The sequence below is a fragment of the Quercus robur genome, chromosome 6, assembly GCF_932294415.1.
Source record: "Quercus robur chromosome 6, dhQueRobu3.1, whole genome shotgun sequence".
Lineage (NCBI taxonomy): Eukaryota > Viridiplantae > Streptophyta > Magnoliopsida > Fagales > Fagaceae > Quercus > Quercus robur.
In genome coordinates this window covers 12,104,554-12,125,756 of record NC_065539.1, presented here as the reverse complement: position 1 = coordinate 12,125,756, position 21,203 = coordinate 12,104,554, and the positions used below count along the sequence as shown (strand labels likewise).

General features: G+C 34.9%; 4 protein-coding genes across 5 annotated transcripts in view; 2 read left to right on the top strand and 2 right to left on the bottom strand.

Annotated features, from left to right (window-relative positions):
* Nucleotides 1–7,991, bottom strand: part of LOC126732780 (lysine--tRNA ligase-like) — a 52,105-nt gene extending 44,114 nt beyond the window's left edge. The window contains exon 1 of the mRNA XM_050435788.1: nt 7,845–7,991. The gene's annotated coding sequence lies outside the window, so the exon portion shown is untranslated. The remainder of the gene's footprint in view (nt 1–7,844) is intronic.
* The window catches only part of LOC126732781 (lysine--tRNA ligase-like), a 28,121-nt gene extending 20,112 nt beyond the window's left edge, over nt 1–8,009 (bottom strand). For both annotated transcript variants that reach the window (XM_050435797.1, XM_050435796.1), the window contains exons 1-12: nt 7,845–8,009; nt 5,725–5,793; nt 5,440–5,605; nt 5,251–5,344; nt 4,247–4,332; nt 3,193–3,353; nt 1,909–2,034; nt 1,515–1,797; nt 1,305–1,401; nt 1,059–1,215; nt 161–304; nt 3–71 (exon numbers count right to left, since the gene is read on the bottom strand). In XM_050435797.1, the coding sequence (XP_050291754.1) occupies nt 3–71; nt 161–304; nt 1,059–1,215; nt 1,305–1,401; nt 1,515–1,797; nt 1,909–2,034; nt 3,193–3,353; nt 4,247–4,332; nt 5,251–5,344; nt 5,440–5,605; nt 5,725–5,784 (1,443 nt within the window). In that variant the 5' untranslated portion in view covers nt 5,785–5,793; nt 7,845–8,009. The remainder of the gene's footprint in view (nt 1–2; nt 72–160; nt 305–1,058; nt 1,216–1,304; nt 1,402–1,514; nt 1,798–1,908; nt 2,035–3,192; nt 3,354–4,246; nt 4,333–5,250; nt 5,345–5,439; nt 5,606–5,724; nt 5,794–7,844) is intronic.
* A 4,637-nt stretch (nt 8,010–12,646) lies between these two features.
* On the top strand, nt 12,647–13,033 carry LOC126689856 (nuclear pore complex protein NUP214-like). Its single transcript, XM_050385027.1, has one exon. The coding sequence runs from the start codon at nt 12,647–12,649 to the stop codon at nt 13,031–13,033; it is 387 nt and encodes a 128-aa protein (XP_050240984.1).
* Nucleotides 13,034–19,100: 6,067 nt separating this feature from the next.
* Nucleotides 19,101–20,965, top strand: LOC126732779 (uncharacterized). Its single transcript, XM_050435785.1, has 3 exons — nt 19,101–19,930; nt 20,202–20,387; nt 20,505–20,965. Exons 1-3 carry the CDS (start codon nt 19,439–19,441, stop codon nt 20,787–20,789), a joined length of 963 nt encoding a protein of 320 aa, XP_050291742.1. The 5' UTR covers nt 19,101–19,438; the 3' UTR covers nt 20,790–20,965.
* The last annotated feature ends 238 nt before the right edge of the window (nt 20,966–21,203 follow it).

The following is a 21,203-nucleotide window of genomic DNA, read 5'->3' as shown; positions in this document are numbered from 1 at the left end:
ACCTTGAGCTGCTCAGCAAATCGCTGGCGTTGTACCACAGGGTCATTCAATTCAGTGTATGCATTGCAGAGCTGAAATTAAGTCAGAATCATGAATAATAAAGCTGAAAATTAAATGAAACATAGAAAGAAAAAGAAAACAAGATATCTGAAAAGCGTACTTCATGCTTGTTAATAAATAACTCAAAACGCTCGGTTAGGCCTTTCTTCGTTCTATGCCACTTTGCCAAAGGACTCATTAACTCCGGGTGGTTAATGATGAAAGCAGGATTTGTACAAGTCTCTTCCAAGAAGTGTCCTACAAGCTGCAGTAACAGAAAAAATATATACAACCAATTCTCATAAATTGTCTGAGCATGCAAGCAAGAATAGTCTACCTTAACACTAATGATGAAACAATTTAAATCTAAAATATTACAAAAAAGAATTCAGTTGAAACATTCTACTAGACCTTGCTGGTTCACAACCCACCAAGCAAACAACAGAACTAAAAGATAAAGGAACAAAATCAGATCACGTCAGAAAACATCATTGTCAGAACAAAAGAAACTATACACTTTTTCTAATGCAGAATTACTTAACTATTGTAAAATATTGGGGACCCCATCATATTGTTCTTTTAATGGCATTTCCAATCAACCACTTTTCACTGTTCCCAACCTCCAATTATCTCTCCCACTGATAAATGCTACAATTTCTACTTTATCCAACTGCTACAGCTTATCAGTGTAAGCAATCTTATTGAACCATTACTCCAAATAGCTGAGAGCCATCTAAGGAAAAACCAGTATTCCAGCAAGAGCTATCCAATCCATTGCTTTTCCTCCACAAACACCCCCCCCCCCCCCTCTCTTCTCACAAATAAAAAACCTAAGCCCTTGCTCATACGGTACCTAGCCTCTCATTCACCTCCTTAAGCATAAAGCTCAGAACCTTCATCACAGATATTGTATCTACTTAGTACATAACACAGGATCACAATGCCACTAACTACCTAATTTATGTTCAATAAAGTAATAAAAAAAAGTAAAAATAAAAAGGACAAAGCAGAGAAGTGACCTTGTCCAACAAACGCGCTGTTGTTTCAGGAGGGGCACATTTGATCTCATACTTTGTGCATGCATCTTTCAAATATTTGTTGGCCTCATCACTGGAAAAGTCCTTGGGAATATTGAGGTTCGCCATCTTCTCTAATTCTTCTATCATGTCAATCCTTCTGCCAGAGTTAAAACAACCAATTTCATAGATTTTCATATTCATGTTAATGTTATACAATTTGTGAGAGATACTATATAGATGACAAACCTGAAAGGTGGAGTGAAGTCAATCTCAATCGGATCCTCATCCAGCCCATTTGCATGATATGTAATTTTATATCCACCTGTAAGTTCCTTTACCATCCCTGTTACACATTACTGTGTCAGGAAAAATCCAAGTATTTTGGAGGATAAAAATAACTTCACTACCCAAGTGGAATGAAGCAGTTGTTTGCAACATGATCCAAATGACCCTTACCACTCAACATTGTCTCGGTGAGTTCCATCAAGTCATTGTAGTCAGCATAAGCCATATAGAACTCACAGGTGGTGAACTCAGGATTATGTGTCAAATCAATGCCCTCATTTCTGAACTGCTTTCCAATCTCATAAACACGGTCCAATCCACCAACAACAAGCTGCTTCAGATAGAGCTCAGGCGCAATGCGCATGAAGAGCTTCATGTTCAGGTCATTGTGATGGGTCACAAACGGACGGGCAGCTGCTCCACCAGCAATCGTATTCATCATTGGTGTTTCAACCTGACAGTGAAAAGAACATTGAAGGTAATGAAAAGAAAGTAAAGTCTAGTGCCATATGTAGAAACCACCTGAATGAATTGAATAAATAAAAAATCAAGACAAACAACTAACCTCCAAGAAATCAAGATTGTCAAGAAAGTGCCGAATATATTTAATGATCCGAGTTCTTGTCTCAAAAATTTGTCGAACCTCCATATTCAACATCAAATCTAAATAGCGTTGTCGATAACGAGTTTCCTAGCATTAAAGACAATAAAATAAAACACCAGAAAAGGAAAAGAAGAGGAGAAGTGAAAACACAGTCCAAACTGAAAGAAAATAAAATAAATGGACCCATCTCACTTTTATCTGCATCAGGAAAAAATAATCCAATTCATCAGGTTCAAATCACCCCCGACAACATCAATAGCAACCAATAAGACGTAGATTAAAGGAATCACTTAATTAAAAAGAAGGATCAAAGTGTTCCCAATTCAAAAGATGAACCTAACATTTATATGGATCACAAGGGCAGACTTATGACTACAATCTCCAAAATTTCTTGTGGACAACAACATCAATAGCAACCAATAAGACGTAGATTAAAGGAATCACTTAATTAAAAAGAAGGATCAAAGTGTTCCCAATTCAAAAGATGAACCTAACATTTATATGGATCACAAGGGCAGACTTATGACTACAATCTCCAAAATTTCTTGTGGACAATGAAAGAAACTAGAAAAATAATCCTCCGCAATACAGGTCATGTGAGTCTCCTAGCTACTTGAATTCAAAATAATGCAACACCACAACTACGAAGAAAAGGATAATTTCTAATAAAAGAAAAAAAATCAAAATCAAAACCAAAAATTGTGTAACCAGCTTTTAGAAATTGTGTAACGAGAGCTTTGTTACAAAATTTCAGCACCTTTAAGCCTGCTAGTTCCTTTAGGCTTTCTCCAAAGGCCAACCGATAGTATGAGCCCCAGGATATAAGCTTCAAATTACTTTCAAAGAAATGGTTTGAAAGATTCAGTTTATTAAGCCTAAAGAAACCTTGTTCAAAGAATCACATTTACCCAAAAAATTCATTCATTTACCATTCAGGTTCAAGCGAAAGGGAACAGAAACTATTTCCGGCTGACAATTAAACTGATGTATTTCTCTGAATGGGTCCTTATAATACAAAGAAATAAATTATATAAAATAAAAACAACCAAAGATTACCACACAAGTATTCCGAACATATTATCACAAGCCCAAAAATGAAGGTTTGCAATTCATTTTCACTGAACTTCAGGATATTAATCAGTACCAGATCATATGTACTTCAATTTTTATTTTGGGTGTGCTAAAGAATATAGTTTAAAACAGTGCAATAGGAATTCAGTTGAATTTTAGGATATTAATCAATACCTGGTCTTTCAAAATATATGTTTCAGGATTCCTGGCACGTCCTGGGACCCAAGCCTCCTCAGAACCAGCCTTAGGCTTTTGCCTTGGCATCATATGGAGACAAGGGGTTAAGACTATAAACGATCTTGGAAAAATACTTAGCTCCCCCCTTTTAGTTTTCCCTGAATTGAAAGAAAATGTGTTAAATTACCGATTCTCCTAGAAACCAAAGCGATTAAAAAATGGTGAATTTAATTTGAACATAATTCTAAACACTCCCTCTCACGCATGGGCCCAGCCTCCCCCTTAATAAGTGGGGCCCAACATGTGTGATTTTTCACATTTTAAATGGGAGGTAGAGTGAATTTAAATTACAAATTCTCCCAAAAGTTTAAGCTGCTAGGAAATGATGAATTTAATCATTTGACCATAATTCTAACAAAATGTAAGTCAACCAGGAAGTTTATAATTTAAAGAAACAATGACTCAAAAACCTACATATCAACTTTGAAATTCAAAAAAAAAAAAATTATGCCTCTAGCTCAAATGGCACCTCCTTCCCTTGTAAGAGCAAGGTTCGGAGTGAATTTGTGAGTTCAAGACCCACTAAATCTGTATATAATTATGAGAAGAAAAAAAATATGTACATCTATATCACAAGACTGGACCCATTTCTAGAAAATTTCAACAATCATGCGGCATACTGATAAAAAAAAAAACCAATTATGCAGCATAGAAAACTAAAACAGTTCACCATAGGGAAAAGGACCAAAATGAAGCACCTATTTAAGGGAATTTTAAAGCAGTCTCTTTTAAATTTGTATTTTGAAGTTCTACCTACACTCCATAATTTTTTCCTTATGCCACAAAATTTTTAATTCATTATCAAACATCAAATGTGTGAGAGAGAGAGAGAGAGAGAGAAACCAAATTAAGTAATTAAATTGATGGTGATTTCTTTTGTAAACTCAACAGTGTCAACACAATAAGGAGCAGCTCTATATATATATATATATATATATATACATAAGTCAAAAGGTGTTAGTAACTACCCAATTGTAGTAACATCACAAACCTGGAAACCCCTTGACACCAACAGTATCACCATGCTTCACAGTTGAATGGAACCTAGAAAATTCTTCCTCATTCAAATCTGACTTGCTGCATCATGGAAATGAAGAATCTCTCAATCATTAAATTTGGTATCCGTGCAGCAAAACTTAAAGGTCGTGCAATTTAGGGGGGACACCCAGCCTGGGGGTGGGGTGGGGGGGTGATTGTCCATGAAACTAATTCATATCTGAACCAAAATTTCCCAAATAGTACCGAGTGGAAAGTCTCATTTATACATATTCATCATCTTGTTTATATAGGTCCTTTATAATTTTTTTTTTAAGCACAGTTGAGAAAACTAGGCAATGGTACAAAAAGATGCGATAAGTAAAATGACCTACATCATTCTTTTTTCCAATCTACCTAAGCCTTCAACATACAACTAATCAGGCCTCACAAACACGAAATTAGCAATAATTGCAATAAATAAAAAAAAAAAAAAAAAAAAAAAAAAAAAAAAAAAAAAACAAAGTTTCTCTTACAAGGAACATGGGCAAAACATTGACATTCAACTAATTGATGAATCCCTACCCAAAAATATTAAGTTTTTAAGATAAGAAATTTGACATGAAATGCTGATAACAAGAAAATCCAAATTCCCAAACTAATCACTTATTCCACTATAGAAGATAACAGAGAGAGCAATTTGTGTCCATTCAAAGAAAGAGTCCAAAAGCAAAAACAAAGGCTCTTCTACTAATATGGAAAGATGCCAATGAGCTGCATCTCAAATTGCACCTCCGCTTATAAGGGTAAGGTGGAGGAAGAAGTCATAGGTTTAAGGCCCACATGGTTGCATGAATAACTTAAAAAAAAAATTAATTAATTAATTAATTAAAAAAAATTAAAACTAATAGAAAGATAATTTGTCAAAGACATTGCATACCTAAAGAAATAACAATACTAAAATCATAAGGAAAAATCAAATATGAATAAGGGAAAAGAAAAGATACAGTGATAAGATACCTAGCATCAGCCATAACTTGGACTTTAGCAGTACCACCATGTAAATCATAAAAGAATAGCTTTGAAGAAGATGAACGTTTGCTCATGATACGCCCTTGCATAGGAAAGAAAATTAAAAAAAAAAAAAAAAAATACCAAAAGAAACATGATAAATACTAACCAAATAAATAAAAGCCCTGATTTCAATACCAGTCAAATTTACAGTAACATCCTCAAGATGCTCCCCATTGCCTATGTTTTTAAACTGCTCTACACATTCAAGGACAGACATTGCAACAGGGTCATTCTGAGGATATGTATTTTCACCAGCTGCCCTCAGAGATGCTAGATGTTTCTGTCTATTTTCTAAGTATTGCTGGAGGAAAAACAAATGAGGAAGATTAAAAGCAGGAGATTGAGGTTATAATCAAGAGCTTTGTGGAAAAGATCCAGGAAAAGAATGCTAACTATTGCAGGACAAGAATGGACTTATACCGTTGGATCTATATCTTCATCGTCAGCTGCTGCAGATTTCTTGCTGCGGGAATCTGCCATAGAAGCAGCCTGGAACATAAACACAAGTTTATTCTTAATAAGATTTCAAAACAAGGTGGTAAGGTACCTTAGAGATGACAGCCAATAACACATCATACTCCATCATGTTCAAACTCCACAACATGATGATCAATGTAGATTCATTCATATAGTAACATCAGTACATTCCACGGTACCAAAATTTAAAATTCTCTATATTAAAACGAGTAATCCAAGAAACCAGCACCAACAATTGCTTCAGGATTTTTGAAATTTTTTTATCACAATTAGTAAAGAACGTGTCCTTTTTTAAAAATAATTAGATAGTTACAATCGGGGAGAAGGGATTTGAACTCTGGATGTCTCAGTTGTAAATACTAAGAGATGTTAATTGAGCTACAAGGCTCTTGGCAGAAAAAAGAAGTCAAATATATGAAAAAACAACACTAATTACTATTTTAAATACTCCAAGTTTGTCTCACTAATTAAGACATGGCCACCTTGCATATGAAAATTTTTCATAATAAAAATTATTAGAGGTGGATTGTTTTTTAAGCCAATATATGAGATAAACATGTAGCCAACGAATCATAATGTTTTGTTGCTCATTCTAATACTACAAGATATTCTTTTTCTCAAAATGTACAAGATATTTTGTTGCACCTGTTTGTACGGATTTTTTTCCAAAATACCCCTATTTTCTTAAGTTTAAGTAGAGACAAAATTAAAGGATAATTTGGTAAAACTATGTCTTTTAACTCCCACTAAAACCCTAGGTTTAAGTAGAGACAAAATTAAAGGATAATTTGGTAAAACTATATCTTTTAACTCCTACTAAAATATTGCCAACAAAATAGGACCACTTTTTTTTTTTTTTTTTGATAAATAGGACCACTCTCGGGGTTTAATGTTTTCAATTTTTTTTAATAGAATTTGTTTTCCTTACTCATGATCTCACCTTTTTTTTTCCCCAAATATCTTCTTATTTATTTTGAATTAAAAAAAAAAAAAAAAAAAAAACTCCTAATAAAATAATTTAAGGACAAATACGTAAAAAAAAATGTAAAACAGAAAGACAATCCAAGGAATATCATATAAAACAGAATTCATAAAATAAAAAATAAAACTGAAGGGATCAATGGAATCATTATTTCTAACAAATCCTAAGTGGAAAATTGCTACTAGTTGTTTTTGTTGGGACAAAAAAGTAATCTTAGTGTTAGTTTGAAATTTGAACCAATAACAACTATGTTGTAAAAATATTGTAGAAGTAGCACATCTCTTAATAATATTTATAACCCTTAACGCTCTAAATATTGACTAATGGTTTTTGGCTCTAAAACAAAATCGATTACCAACAAATTAATCCCTTGGTTATTAGAATCTAAATAAGTATTGTAAAATAAAAAAAAAATCTAGGAGAAAGCACGTAAACAAGCGCAACCAAGCAAACAACAAATCGATAGTAAAAAATATTATGAAAAGAACAAGAAACGAAATTTAGAGTAAATTAAATAACCAATTTTTGGGATTTATAGGTAAACAATGAATATTAAACTGTCTTTGGAAAATAATAGAACAAAATTGTAAATTAAGTATACCTTCTGATTCTCTGTGGAGGACAATATGGTTGAGGAGCTCAGATCGCTATAGCCTAATTGGAGAGCTTGTATTTGTAAGTTTTTGTTTTTGTTCGTGAACTATTGTAGCTAGGTTAAGTTAATGGGAAAATATATATATAAACAATGTTTACTTGGAGCCGCTAGCTGGGATTTCCTAATCCTAGATTAATTAGGATTGGGATTACCTAATCCTAACTTAATTAGAACTGGGATTAAGGTTTCCTATTACTAACCGACTCAACGTTGAGTGGGCGGCGCTACGTTGTAGTCAGGGGTTCAAATGAACCCCCTGACCTGAACTACAAATTTGAAGCCCTGCAATACAAATTTGCACACCCTCACTTAAACCTGGCCTTTTTTTTTTTTTTTTAAGCCCAGCATAAACTTCGAAAAAAAAAAATCCAACAGCAAATTTTTGGTCTTTAATCTTAGAAATAAAATGCCCATAAATCAAAATACCTAAGATCTGCTTCTGCGTTACTTGCGTAGACGCTGCCCCCAAAATCTCCCACGACCCTTCTTCACTATCCAAACCCAAAGGAAAAAGGCTGCTTCACACACAAAAAAATCTGCCGCTCTGTAGCCCCAAGAATCTGCCGCGGTGCCGCCGCCGGGACTGTCCTTGATCTGCCGCCACCGCCGCTTCATCTGGTTTTTTTAGCTCTCTCTTCTCTCTTTCTTTCACTGTTTATTGTGTTTTGATATACTCTTTCATTGAATCACTATATATAGTGTGTGTGTTTTGATTTTTTGTTGTTGAGTTTTTGATTCTCTGAGTTTGTGCTCTGACCGTGTGTGTGTGGGGGCCTGTGGGGCTAGTGTTTGTATTGCAAACTTATATAATTAAAGAATTGTAAACAGATTAAAGAACTGCAATAGTGTGGGGCTGTGTCTCTATGTGTCTTTACTGTTACTGTGAATTGCGTCGGCTTTGTATTGTAAACTTATAAATTGAATTTTTGAGTTTCTATGTGTCTTTACTCTTACTATATTTAAAGAATGGTAAACAAATTAAAGAATTGCAAAAATATCACTTAACAACAATAATTAATATGTTTATTGTATTAGAAAAAAATATGTTAATGAACTTATAGTTTATTTTTTATTCTTTTGCTAGTATTATGAACTTAAGAAGATATTATTTACAAAACCTCATGAACACAATTTTCCTCAAACGAAAATTGGTGGACTTATGCGTCGATTTAATCCTAAATGGTTTAAAGAGTATGGAAGTTGGTTGGAATATAGTATTGAAAATGATGTTACATATTGTTTATATTGTTACCTATTGTATTGAAATTTATGTTTTATATTAACCCGCCTGAACAAAAATCCTAGAGCCGCCCACCCAACCCCAACCAAAACTACTCCTCCCTCCAAAGCTAAGCTGATTCCATAGTATTTAGCTGGAAGAGCTTGTTTTTCTCTTACTGCCAATGCAGCTAGAAGTGCTTGGTTTAACCATTTTAGCTTTTGCCCAAATGGGTCTGAGCTATTTGTTTGTTGGTGGTCTCAGTGTTTGTTTGCTTCACTGGGAATCAGAGAGGAAAGGAATTCTCTGGCATTTCACACCATACTTGTGGTCAAATTGAGTTCGTGCTACTAGCACTTTGAGCAGTTGCCTCACTAGGTAGAAAAATTTGTAAAGTATACCATGACTTGCAGATGAGGTGAAACTAAAAGTAGAAGTGCAGAAAATTGATTGGAAATTGTAACCTTGCCTTCCCTCATTTAGTATTATTATTATTTTTTTGTAGGTTTGTATAACTATATTTTTTCAGTAAAAAGTGCTACAAAGTGGCTTTTTTTTCTTCTTTTGCGTAACCAGTGGCACTCAGTTGGTGATTTGTGTACAAGTGCATGGTAGCATTGATGTTTTTCAGCAAATTATCTTAGGTGATGTAATGAATGGAAAGTGTTACTGATGGTGTATTTTTCAAGCTATGTTGTATTATTATTGTGAGGCCAATGAGCCTTTTTAAACAAAGAGCTGCAGAAATATTGAAAATTATAGTAGAACTTTTTATTTTTTAGTGATGAGTTATGGTATTTTATTAAGAAGATAGACTTCTTGTTGCACACAAAAAATGGACACAAATTAGCATAAAAAATTATGTAAAAGAAATTTTTTAAGACCACAGACACAAGACCTATAGTTCACAAGTTCTAATCATCAATGTTAACATTTTGTCAAGTGCTTTCAACGGAACATCAGAACTGAAGAACCTAGAAGCTTTGCAACTAGAATTTTATAGAGCATTTTCAAAATATTATGATAAAGTTTGATCATGAAGAAAAAAAAAAAATGATATGGATTGCAATCCTTTCTACAAGAAGGTGAATTTGGTGGTCTAATTACATATTTGATAAGGAGACCGAGAGAGAGAGTTAAAGAATCTGAAAACTCTTAAGAATGAATTTATACCCCTTAAGAATCTAAAAGCCTAAATTAAAACGCACCATTTTGCTTCTTTTTTTTTTTCTTTTTTTTTTAATAACACCCATACGACGTTGTTTCATTAAAAAAAATTAAAATCAAAACCTGTGAAACTACGCCGTATCGAAACTAGGGGAGAACTGGTAAACTTGGATCGGTTCGGTTCGGTGAATGATTCTTTGAATCGGTGACCGCATTGCACCGACATCGGAACAAGCTTCGCCCTCCAAACGCCGACCTCGGCTCAATCGGTCGACGCTGGTGTCAGGCCAGAGTCGTCGGCACCGATTGGTTGGGTCGACCCCGGCAACGTTTTGCTCACCCCTATGAAGTGTGAACTCGAATCTAGTCTCAAACAAATATGATGGTGTTTAACATGCTTTAACACTCACAGCAGCACTTTTTATGGCCCATTACCTGCGGAACAACCCATACCATATCATATCCTAGCCTTACAGTTACATTATAAGGCAAAACTTGTCCACTTCAGCCAAAATACCAGAGGGGTCATGACCTTATGGGTTGAGAAATTGAGATTATAAAATTATAGCGTGTGACATTTGTCATCTTTAGTTGCAAATCCATGCTATACTTATGTCACAACTCGTGATTAGTGCATAAATTGACACAAAATATTTAGGTATCAATTGTGAGCTCACGTAAAAGTGCTAAAATCTAATCACAAGTTCACACATAATCAGGCGTGGATTTAATTGTGAAAATGGGTGTGTGAGTCTCAGTGACTTTTTTTGCATATCTCAACATTTTCATCCAATGTCTTCAGGGAGGATGATTTTGAAAGATCTTTTCAAACTATTGGGGTTATCATTGAGAGAAGTGCGGACCGGAGAAAACAAATAGAGCATTTGCAAATTAAACAATTCAAAGAATGGGGGTGGGGGAGTTTGGAACAAAAATGTCTTCAGGTTGTGCAGGGATCAAGATATTAGAAAAGAAATATTAGCTTTACCTGCCAAGCCAAGGGCAGTGTTTTCTCTGTGCCCAAAGTTGGCCCATGCTTTAGATTTTTGGGCCTGTACATGTTTCTAGCTAGTGTTGACAAAGGTTGGATATAAATTAACAATACTAGCAAGATGGCTAATCAGAGCTTACCCTAGCCATTGATTTGGATTGGTTTTAACTTTAATGAACCACTATTTCTAATCTAATTAGATCACACAAAATGGGATGCTTTTTTTAACATAGTTACTCCAAAGTAATTAGGATCATGAAACTAGTAAAGTCCAAGTAATTGTGGGAAATATGCAGTTAGCTATGTCAAATTCCCCCTACCCCCCCCCCCCCTTTAAATGGGTAAAAGATTGTTAATTCCAATTGTATCAGGAACTATTGATGATAGAGATGAAAAAAATGGAAAAAGAGTTGTTTTTTAGTGAAAGAAAAAAAAAAAAGAAGAAGGAATAACTAAGTTTTTATTTATTTAATTGTTAGTGACTTCTGACTAATTAGATTATTTATCTCTCTTCTAAGAATTAGGTAAATGGTAAAGTTGTAGGTTCAACTGTTCAAGTTCAACACCCATTAGATATATATATATATATATATATGTAACTTATAATTAAAAACAAAAACATATTATTATTCTAACATTAATTTTTAATAGAAATCCTTGAAAATCTACAATTAAGCTAAGCCCAATTAATGTTAGAACACATAAATTAAGTAACAACAAATTGTTTTACTAATTTATACAAACTTGAATAATCATGAATTTAATTTCTATTTGAGGGAAGTAGAACCATCGTCCATAAATTTTAGGAACTTGGATTATATCTAGCATATTCTCTAGTAAAGCATCAGACACCAAATGGACAATACAGGTGTTATAAGAGCATCTCCAACCGGTTTTGCTATCTCATCTTATTTTACCATCCCAAAAAGCTACTTTATCAATAATATCATACAATTTTACAAAACACCCAACATTCCAAAACTCTATTATTTTACCATTTTATTAAAATATTATTTTTTAATCTTTCTTTATTATTTCTTTCCAAACGTCATTTCTTTTTCAAATTCAACTATTCCAACGATCAATTTTCAACAACCTGCTAGTTTTTTTTTTTTTTTTTTTTTCAATTTCTTTCAATCATGTTCAACAATCTGTGTGTATTATTTTTTTTTTTCCAATTTCTTTCCAACTATTTCAACAACGTACCAAATTTTTTTTTTAGAAAGAACCTGCCAAATATCAATGTACTCAAATTCGCCAACTTTAAAAATCCAAATACATATATATTCCATCAAACCTGCCAAATATCAATGTAAAGTCCACATACATATTTATAGATGCATCCTATCAAATATTCATAGTATTCAACCTGCCAATTTTTCGTTTTTTTTTAGAAGGGGTAATTACACATAACCCACCTGTGGTTTGGACGAAAATCACTTTGTCTACCCGTAATTTGAAAAATATTTAACTCACCTGTGGTATATTCCGTTTGTTTTCCATAACCCACCCCTGTTAAAATCAGGGGTCAATAGGTATTTTTGATCAAACTTTATGTCTCTGTCCTCCCAAAACAAAAAATAGAGTAAAAATACAAGAGAAACAAGATCAAAAAGTGGTATTTGTCTCTCTCTCCATTCACACAAATTTTAAACATGAAGAACATATCCCAAAAAAATAAAAACCCTAACCCCATTGCCTCCCTCAACCCAAGAGCCGCAATCCTATCCTATACCAGTGTGTGTAAAAAAAAAAAAAAAAAAAAAAAAAAAAAAAACCTCAAAACCCACCACACAATCACACAGACTTTCCCACAACTCCTGTTTTTCTTCAGTCTTCACAGAAACAAAAATGGTTCCAAACCCAGCATCACTCACCCGCAAATTCCTACTCTCTTACAGTTTCATGGGGTTTTCTCGCAGACCCATTTCGCATTCCACCCGAATTCCTGCAAACCCAATTCAGATTAGTGGGTTTCGTACCTGTTCTTCTTGCCGCTCTTACTCTCACCCATTGAATTCTGGCCATGGAGCCAAGTTTAAGAATTTGGGCAGTTCTGAAATGCGATTTGGGCAACTGTGTTTTGATCATTTTCTAGTTTCTGTGGTTTCGGATGGTGGGTCGGGTGGCTATGGAGGTTTTGGTGGGAGAGGTGAAGGTAGTGGTGGTGGTAGTGGTGATGGTGGTGCTGGCAGCAATGACAGTAGTGGTGGAAATAAGTCTTTGCTATTATGGTAATGAACTAAGGTTTCAAGTTATTTGGTTTTAGTTTAATGTTGTTCATGGTTCCCAAATGTAGTTTATGTTATGCTTTTTGGTTTCCAATCTCTTTCTTTTTTCTTTTTCTTTTTTTTAATTTAATTCGAGGAGTTAGCCAAAGGGTTGAGGGAGGCAATGGGGCTTAGGATTTTTATTTTTGTTGAGTATGTTCTTCATGTTCTTGATGTTCAAAATTTGTGTGAATGGAGAGAGAGAGAAATACCACTTTTTGATCTTGTTTCTCTTGCATTTTTGCTTTATTTTTTTTTTTTGTTTTGGGAGGAGAGAGACATAAAATTTGAGTAAAAATACCTATTTACCCCTGATTTTAACAGAGGTGGGTTACGGAAAACAAACGGAACATATCATAGGTGGGTTAAGTGATACTTTTCAAACCATGGGTAGGCAAAGTGATTTTCGCTCAAACCACAGGTGGGTTATGTGTAATTACCATTTTTTAGAAAGAACCCGCCAAATATCAATTTATTCAAACTTGCTAACTTTAAAAATCCACATACATACATATAAATGCAACCTGCCAAATATCAATGTACTCAACTTGCCAACTTAAAAAATCCACATACATATATATACATACAACCTGCCAAATATTAATATATTCAACTTGCCAATTTTTAAAATCCACATACATATATATACATGCAACCTACCAAATATCAATATACTCAACCTACCAACTTTTATAATCCACATACATATATATAGATACAATCCACATGCATAACTATCAATGTTGTCTTTAGAAGACTCGTATATATATCAAATTACAATAAAACCCCACATGCATAACTCACACACTTAAGTTCCTACAACTCCCCTTGTAATTGTCATAAATGCTCAATGAGGTCTAATTGGAGTTAAGAATGAATTTCATGGTCTCAAATACATTGATGGGTTTCAATGAACTTCGTAAATTCATTTGTGTGCTCCCGTGACAGTTGTAGAGTAGGATTGTCATCAATTTGCTCATAATCTACTTCCACCGCTTCATTTACATCTCGCTCATCCTCAACGATCATGTTATGAAGAATTACGCATGCTTTCATGATGTCTTGGAGTGTTTCACTATAGGAAAAATCTTGCAGATCCACACACAATTGCGAATCTTGCTTGAAGCACTCCAAATGCACGCTTTACATCATTTATATTTGCCTCTTGGGCTTTTACAAATAATTTTCTTTTATGTCCTCGTGGAGATGGAATTGTTTTAACAAATGTTGACCACTTCGGATATATGTCATCAGCAAGGTAGTATCCCATTGTATACTCACGACTATTGAGTAATTAACTGCAGGAGCACGTCCTTGTTCGAGCTCAGAAAATATAGGAGATCATTCTAATACATTAATGTCATTATTTGATCCAAGCAACCCAAAAAATGCATGTCATATCCAAAGATCAAATGATGCCACTGCTTCCAAAACAATGGTTGGCTCACAAATGTGACCAGAGTACTAACCTTTCTATGCAGTCGACAATTTTTCCATTTCCAATGCATGCAATCAATGCTCCCTAGCATCCCTGGAAATTCACGTCTTTTCCCATTAACTAAAAGTCTAGCAATGTCTTCGTTGTTTGGGGACCTCAGGTATTCCTTGGAGAAAATATCAACCACCGCTTTAACAAATTTTTTCAGACTTTCTATTGCAGTGGATTCTCCAATCCGCACATACTCATCCATAAAATCAGCTGCCACTCCATACGCAAGCATCCTAAGTGCAGCTGTTATCTTTTGAAAAGAAGATAAACCGAGCCTTTGGGCATTATCTCTTTTTTGGATAAAGTAAGGTTCATAAGTTTCTACCTTGGATTGAATACGGAGAAAAAGAGACCGACTCATCCGAAATCTCCTCTGAAATAAATTAGGAAGATATATTGGTGTGTCGGCAAAGTAGTCGAGATAAAGTCTTTTATGGCTTGCCAAACGATCACGTTCAATATACCGACGACGTTTACGTTGTGATGTTGAACCCTTAAGAACTCGCCTCATTATCTCATCCTCGTCTGAGTCGTCAAAAAGCAATTTGCGAAGCCTAGAGCGACCCATAGAGACAACCTTGAAGACAACAATATTAAGAAATTATCACTATTATTGCAGAGATTACATTATGGAAAGGGAACAAGTAGATATATTATTCGATAAACAAAGCTTAAAATCTGTCAAAGCAAAAGTCCCCAGGTAAAGATTGATAAGAAATAAAGCATATAGTTCTCTATTATCTACATAATAAGGTTTGAAATACTTTTGCTACTTTAAACTTTGTAAGTTTGAAACTCTTTTAAGGTTTGAAACTCTTTTGCTACTTTAATCTAGATACAATGATAGATTTTGGAAAATGGAGCTCGCCAGCAACTTTTCTTCTCCCATCCAGGAGGACCAGGACTATGCCTTTTTCCTAATATCTATGGTTAATTATCAATGTCAAGTAAATAATTAATAGGTTGCTCCTTGGGGTACTAGTCTTTCCCTTTCCAGTTGTGCCTCTAGCTTTGTCAATAACATGGAGGCTGGAGTTCGTCTATTGCTTGGCCAGGATGTGTTGTATTTCTTCTGTATACAATTTCATACAGTTTATGGGTCTGCTTGAACTATAGGTGAACTACTAGGGGAGCTTACTCAATTAGAAAATACTACATTCTTATAGACATATACTAGCTCAGCCTAGTTACGGAAGCAATTTATAGTATCTTAAACTCAATCTCAAAGTTTGAACACTACAATTTCAGCATACAATATAGACTCAAAATTTTCAAAAATTTATTGGAATTCTTATACATTTCTTGACCTACTTCACATGGGAAGTCCATTGAACTGCAAGTGAAGTTGCTTGCTATGACATGATAAATTAAAAAGATAGACTAGAATCAAACATTTGTATGCAATAAACTATGATCCCCTATTTCCCATCTCGTTAAGAAAGAGGTCAAGGGCTAAAAAGCATTTATTAAATGACTAATATCTCTAGCTTTAATTCAAGTATTAAGCTCTTGTTCATATTATAGTAAAGCCTAAATATTCATAGTATAGTACTAAAGTATTAATCAAGAAATTGAAAGGACATAAGTTTTTCATATAAGCAAAAATACATCATCAAACATAGAAATGACATAAGTTTTTCATATAAGTAAAAATGATGTGATTACATAAGTGGCACAACCTACTGCCAATTGATCAAGTTGGAACAATACATCATCTACATGTTCCAAACCTACGCTTAAAATAAGCCACTACCAAAATAAGGTTGAAACAAAATATCATCTACATATGCCAAACCCCAACTCATATATAATTTACTACCAAAATATAGTTATGACAAAACATCATCTCCTTGGGTCAAACCCAACTATTTACTCTAATTGTTGCCTTGCAAGGATTTGATCCTTGAGATTTTAAAAATAAAGTTTTTCTTTGTCATTCATGCCACTTGTATCCATGGTCATTATTCTTTGCGCCTCCCTAATAGTTTCAAGACGAAGCCTTTCCTTTTCAATATCAGCTCTTTGCACATCCACCCAAACCCTATCCGCTTTGATGCAAAGAGCCTCTTTGTCTTGTTCATGTAATTCCTGAAGATATTGTAATTTTTTCACCAAATAATCATCAAAACCCTTATCACCATCTGTTCTCTTTCACTTAGCCTTTACGGCTTTTTTGCCAATTGGTCTCTCTACCTCCATTGTGTCATCATCATTACTACCAACTTGATCAATTGAACTTGGAGATTGAGGGAGCCCTTTTGATCTTTCCTTAGGCATACTCCACTTTGGTTGGTTTTTCAACACAACCCAACAATGTTCAAATGCAAAAGCCGTTTTTTTGCCGGTTGTTAGAGCAGGTGAAGCTTTATATAGATCCTTTGCATCTTTCAACTAAATTTTTTTAAAAAAATAAATAAATAATTAGTGTCTCGAATCTATTCGGAAATTAATATTGTGACACCATTGCAATATAATTTATACCTTGTTCTCGTCAATCCCACCACTTTTATTTCGAGCTTCAATTTTAGCCATGAACCAAGCAAACCTACTTGTCTCCCTATTAATATTTCCCCATCGACTTTGGAGGGAGGAAGCAAAACGTGTGGTTTCATAAGTATTGTTCTCGCAAAAGTATTGCCAAATTTTCTCCCAAAATTTTTCCACCCTTTGGTCAGTACCTTGCACGGCATCCACGCTAATGTTAAGCCATGCAGAGACGAGGAGGTTGTCCTCATCTACATTGAAGTTGCCACCACGTTTTGTTGGATTAAAGGTGACAATTTCAACTTCCGGACAAGACTCTTGGATGGGCATTGAAGTATTTTGAGACCCACTTAAAAATGGTGCCAGAAAATCATCATTCATTTGTGAGATATTAGCATATCACGTTATCTCTTCTTATGTACCCATCCCTTTTAAATAAGGAACTTAAAACAATTAGTGTATGAAGTCAGTTAGAGCCAACTCACAAAGTCCAAGAGTTCAAGTATTTGTGATAAGTGATTATTACAATTAGAAATACAAACTTAACCAAATCTACAAGAGTTCAAAGCCTTCACATATTATGATTGGTGACAGCTTCTCACGTATAGCAACATCCTACAATATATGTTGACAACTGCTAATCAAAACAATATATGTTGACAGCTCCTAATCAATCTATTTTGACTATATATACAACATTAATTTTTTGTTACAGAAATACAAGCCCTTTACACAGCCAAATATTAATAGAATACAGCAGCAAATATAACTCAAAATATACTTTGCATAATATATCTGCAAACACAGCCCATACATGGCCAACATGTACAAATAGAAATCAAATAAAACCATAGAGTTGAACACAACAAAAACCACTTATAGAACCTTTGCATACAACATATTAATTTGTTGAAGAAAAAATCAGTAAACAAGAACACCGATTATCTAATAAAATTGGGGTTTTGATAAAATTAGGATTTTGGTAATTGAAGTTGAACCTGAGCAAACATTCTGAAGATGCTAATCCGACAGAGAGCGAAAACCCCTTGTGATGAAGCTAAATCCCACCTCTGCAAACATCAACAACAATTCTTAGATCAAAACCCAAACACAAACACAAGCTAAATCCCCCTTTTTCTTGCCAAAAGAGAAAAGAAACACAAACACAAAAACTCGAACATGGATCAAAACCCACCTAGTAAATTGCTTTGATTTTGATTTTGATTTGATTTATGAGACCAACGGAGCTTCGTTTGAGATTTTGCAAACAAAATTTTAATCCAAACCCTTAAGAACCCTTGAGAATCTCGATTTGAAGAGAGAGTGATGGAGTGAAAAGTTAAATGTGTATCTAAAGTGTTGGGTTTATGAGATGAGTGAATCGGTAAAAGGGATTTGGAGATGGGTGAGGGTGAATCGGCATTCGGCAGAGGCTTGGTGACAGCGGCTTGGTGATTTGGAAAGAAAAGCGAGGCTTGGTGACAGCGGCTTGGCGATTCGGAGAGAAAGAGAGAGCTTGGTGACAGCGATTCAGCGAGAGAGAGAGAGAGAGAGAGTTTGGTGACAGCGGCTTGGTGATTCGGTGAGAGAGAGAGAGAGAGAGAGAGAGAGAGAGAGAGAGAGAGAGAGAAGCTTGACAATGATGAGACAGAGAGATAGGGGATGAGAGAGTAAAAACCTAGTACTGTAGCAAGAGAGAGAGGGGCTTGAACGGATTAAAATACACTAAATTGTTTTGGCATAGTGCTACAGTACCATCTCACATATGAGATGCTACTATAATGCTATGCCAAAAAATTTGGCCTCTCCCTATTTTAGCCATCTAGTTGTTGAGCGTATTCTGGGCCTGTATGCCAAATGTACTTTACATTTGACATTTGACAGGTCCATTGCTGATGCTCTAAACATGATCATGTGTTACTTCCATATCTCATCTAGTGCACTCAACGGAAGTTTGACTCTTTCAAAAATTATTCACATCTTATTTATAATATGATTATGGATATCATAAGTAGCTACTATGTGTTATCTTACACTTAGATCATAAATAAATACTGGTACATATTAGGAAGGAAAAAAAATGAGAAAGTTGACAATAATTAAACCAAAATCAGCTAGTAGACAACTGCCGTTGCACTCAATGTCGAGTGATCCACCTTCCCTTATTAATTGCTTTCACAAAACAAGACTTCGTAAACAATAAAGAAACCATGTACCCAACGTGCACTACCAAGTCGTACGTTCTAGAGATTCTATAACATTTTCACACCCAAAAAAATAAATCCATCAAACAGTCATATAGTCCTCCATCTCCATCTAAATCTCTCAAATTTGCTTTGCACATTAGTACTCATTAGCTCCACCACCATATCATCGTAATCATCAACAACAACAACAACAATGTCAGTGTTGGTGAAGACAGACTCGGAGGTGAGTAGCTTGAGCCAATCCTCACCAGCAAGGTCTCCTCGGCGACCTGTGTACTACGTGCAGAGCCCATCTAGGGACTCTCACGATGGAGAAAAGACCACAAACTCTTTCAACTCGAGCCCAGTGCTCAGTCCTATGGGCTCTCCTCCTCACTCTCACTCCAACTCTTCTCTTGGCCCTCACTCCCGTGAGTCCTCCTCCACTCGCTTCTCTGGTTCCCTCAAGCCTGGTTCACGCAAGAACAACAACAACTCGCAAAGGAAGGGTTGGAAGCCGTGGAAGGATCAGTTTGATTCCATTGAAGAAGAAGGCCTTTTGAACGATGAAGATGGAAACCAACATTTCCTCCGCCGTCGTTTTTACTGTCTTGCTTTTGTTGTCGGCTTCTTGGTGCTTTTCTCTTCCTTTTCTTTGATTTTGTGGGGTGCAAGTCGTCCTCAAAAACCCACCATCACTATGAAGGTACATTTTTTTAAGTATATATGTAAGATTTGAACCTCTCTATTTAAAACAACAATTGGTCTTTGTTGAGCTACAAGTTCTTAGTATTTTTTTTTTTTTTTTTGTTATATATAGTGATAATTTTTTTTTTTTTTGAGAAGAATATATAGTGATAATTTAAAGAAACTAATAAGACATTGAAATTGCATTTTTATGATGTGGGTGTTGGTTTTTTTGTGATTTTTTTTATAAATTTTCTGGTGATGTGGGTGTTGGTTATTTGTGATTGCAGAGCATTTTATTTGATCAGTTTGTGATTCAAGCTGGTGCGGATGCATCAGGAGTAGCCACTGCGATGGTGTCCATGAATTCCACAGTGAAGCTCACATTTCGTAACACTGCCACATTTTTTGGGGTCCATGTCACATCAACACCTTTAGATCTCACATATTCTCAACTGAAAGTAGCCTCTGGAACCGTATGCATGCAATCCCAAGACATGTTCTTTTCATGTCCATTATTTTATCTCTCTTCTTATTTTTTTTTAAGTTGAACATTTTGTTTGATTGTGGTCATCTGGGTTCAAAATTTTCAGATAGATGAATTTTATCAATCAAGAAAGAGTCAGAGATCAATAGCAATCATTTTGAAAGGAAGCAATATCCCACTGTATGGAGGAGGATCTAGCTTGGGCAGCCAAAATGGTGCACCAATTGATCCAGTGCCAGTGACATTGAACTTCATGGTTCGGTCAAGAGCTTATGTTTTGGGTACACTGGTCAAGCCAAAGTTCTACAAGAGGGTTGAGTGTTCGGTGATTATGGATCCCAAGAAGATGAACGTGGCAATTTCGCTGAACAACAAGTGCACTTACAAGTAGAGATTAATCATAGCATTTCTTTGATTATGTATTATATACATATGAAGGGGAGCAATATATTGTTTTTTTTTTTTTTAATTTCTTTCTTTCTTTGTTTTTTTCGAATAATTTAAGGGTTAAACAATTTTAGAAGTATTGACTAAAACAAATAACAAATGCAGTTTTTTTGGGGCTTACAGGCAGGAGTTGACTGCATGGATCCGATCATATAGCTGACTGACCATGAAATCCAGGGAGTAGCGAATACTAAATCTTGATTTGGTCAGTGGTTTTATTTATTTTTTTATTTTTTCCCACCTGAACTTTATTAACGTTCAGTAGTCTTCTACTCTTCTCTGTCACACTTAATTCGGATTATTTTTAGGTGCCATTTATTAACATGTAGTAATAATGATGCCAGAATTACAAACATGA

Bases quoted from the DNA above. Each gene is read 5' to 3' on its own strand.
- LOC126732779 (XM_050435785.1), top strand. From the start codon at position 19,439: ATGTCAGTGTTGGTGAAGACAGACTCGGAGGTGAGTAGCTTGAGCCAA. The intron at 19,931-20,201 runs GTACATTTTTTT...TTGTGATTGCAG, and splicing joins AACCCACCATCACTATGAAG to AGCATTTTATTTGATCAGTT. The intron at 20,388-20,504 runs GTATGCATGCAA...CAAAATTTTCAG, and splicing joins TGAAAGTAGCCTCTGGAACC to ATAGATGAATTTTATCAATC.
- LOC126689856 (XM_050385027.1), top strand. From the start codon at position 12,647: ATGGTTCCAAACCCAGCATCACTCACCCGCAAATTCCTACTCTCTTAC.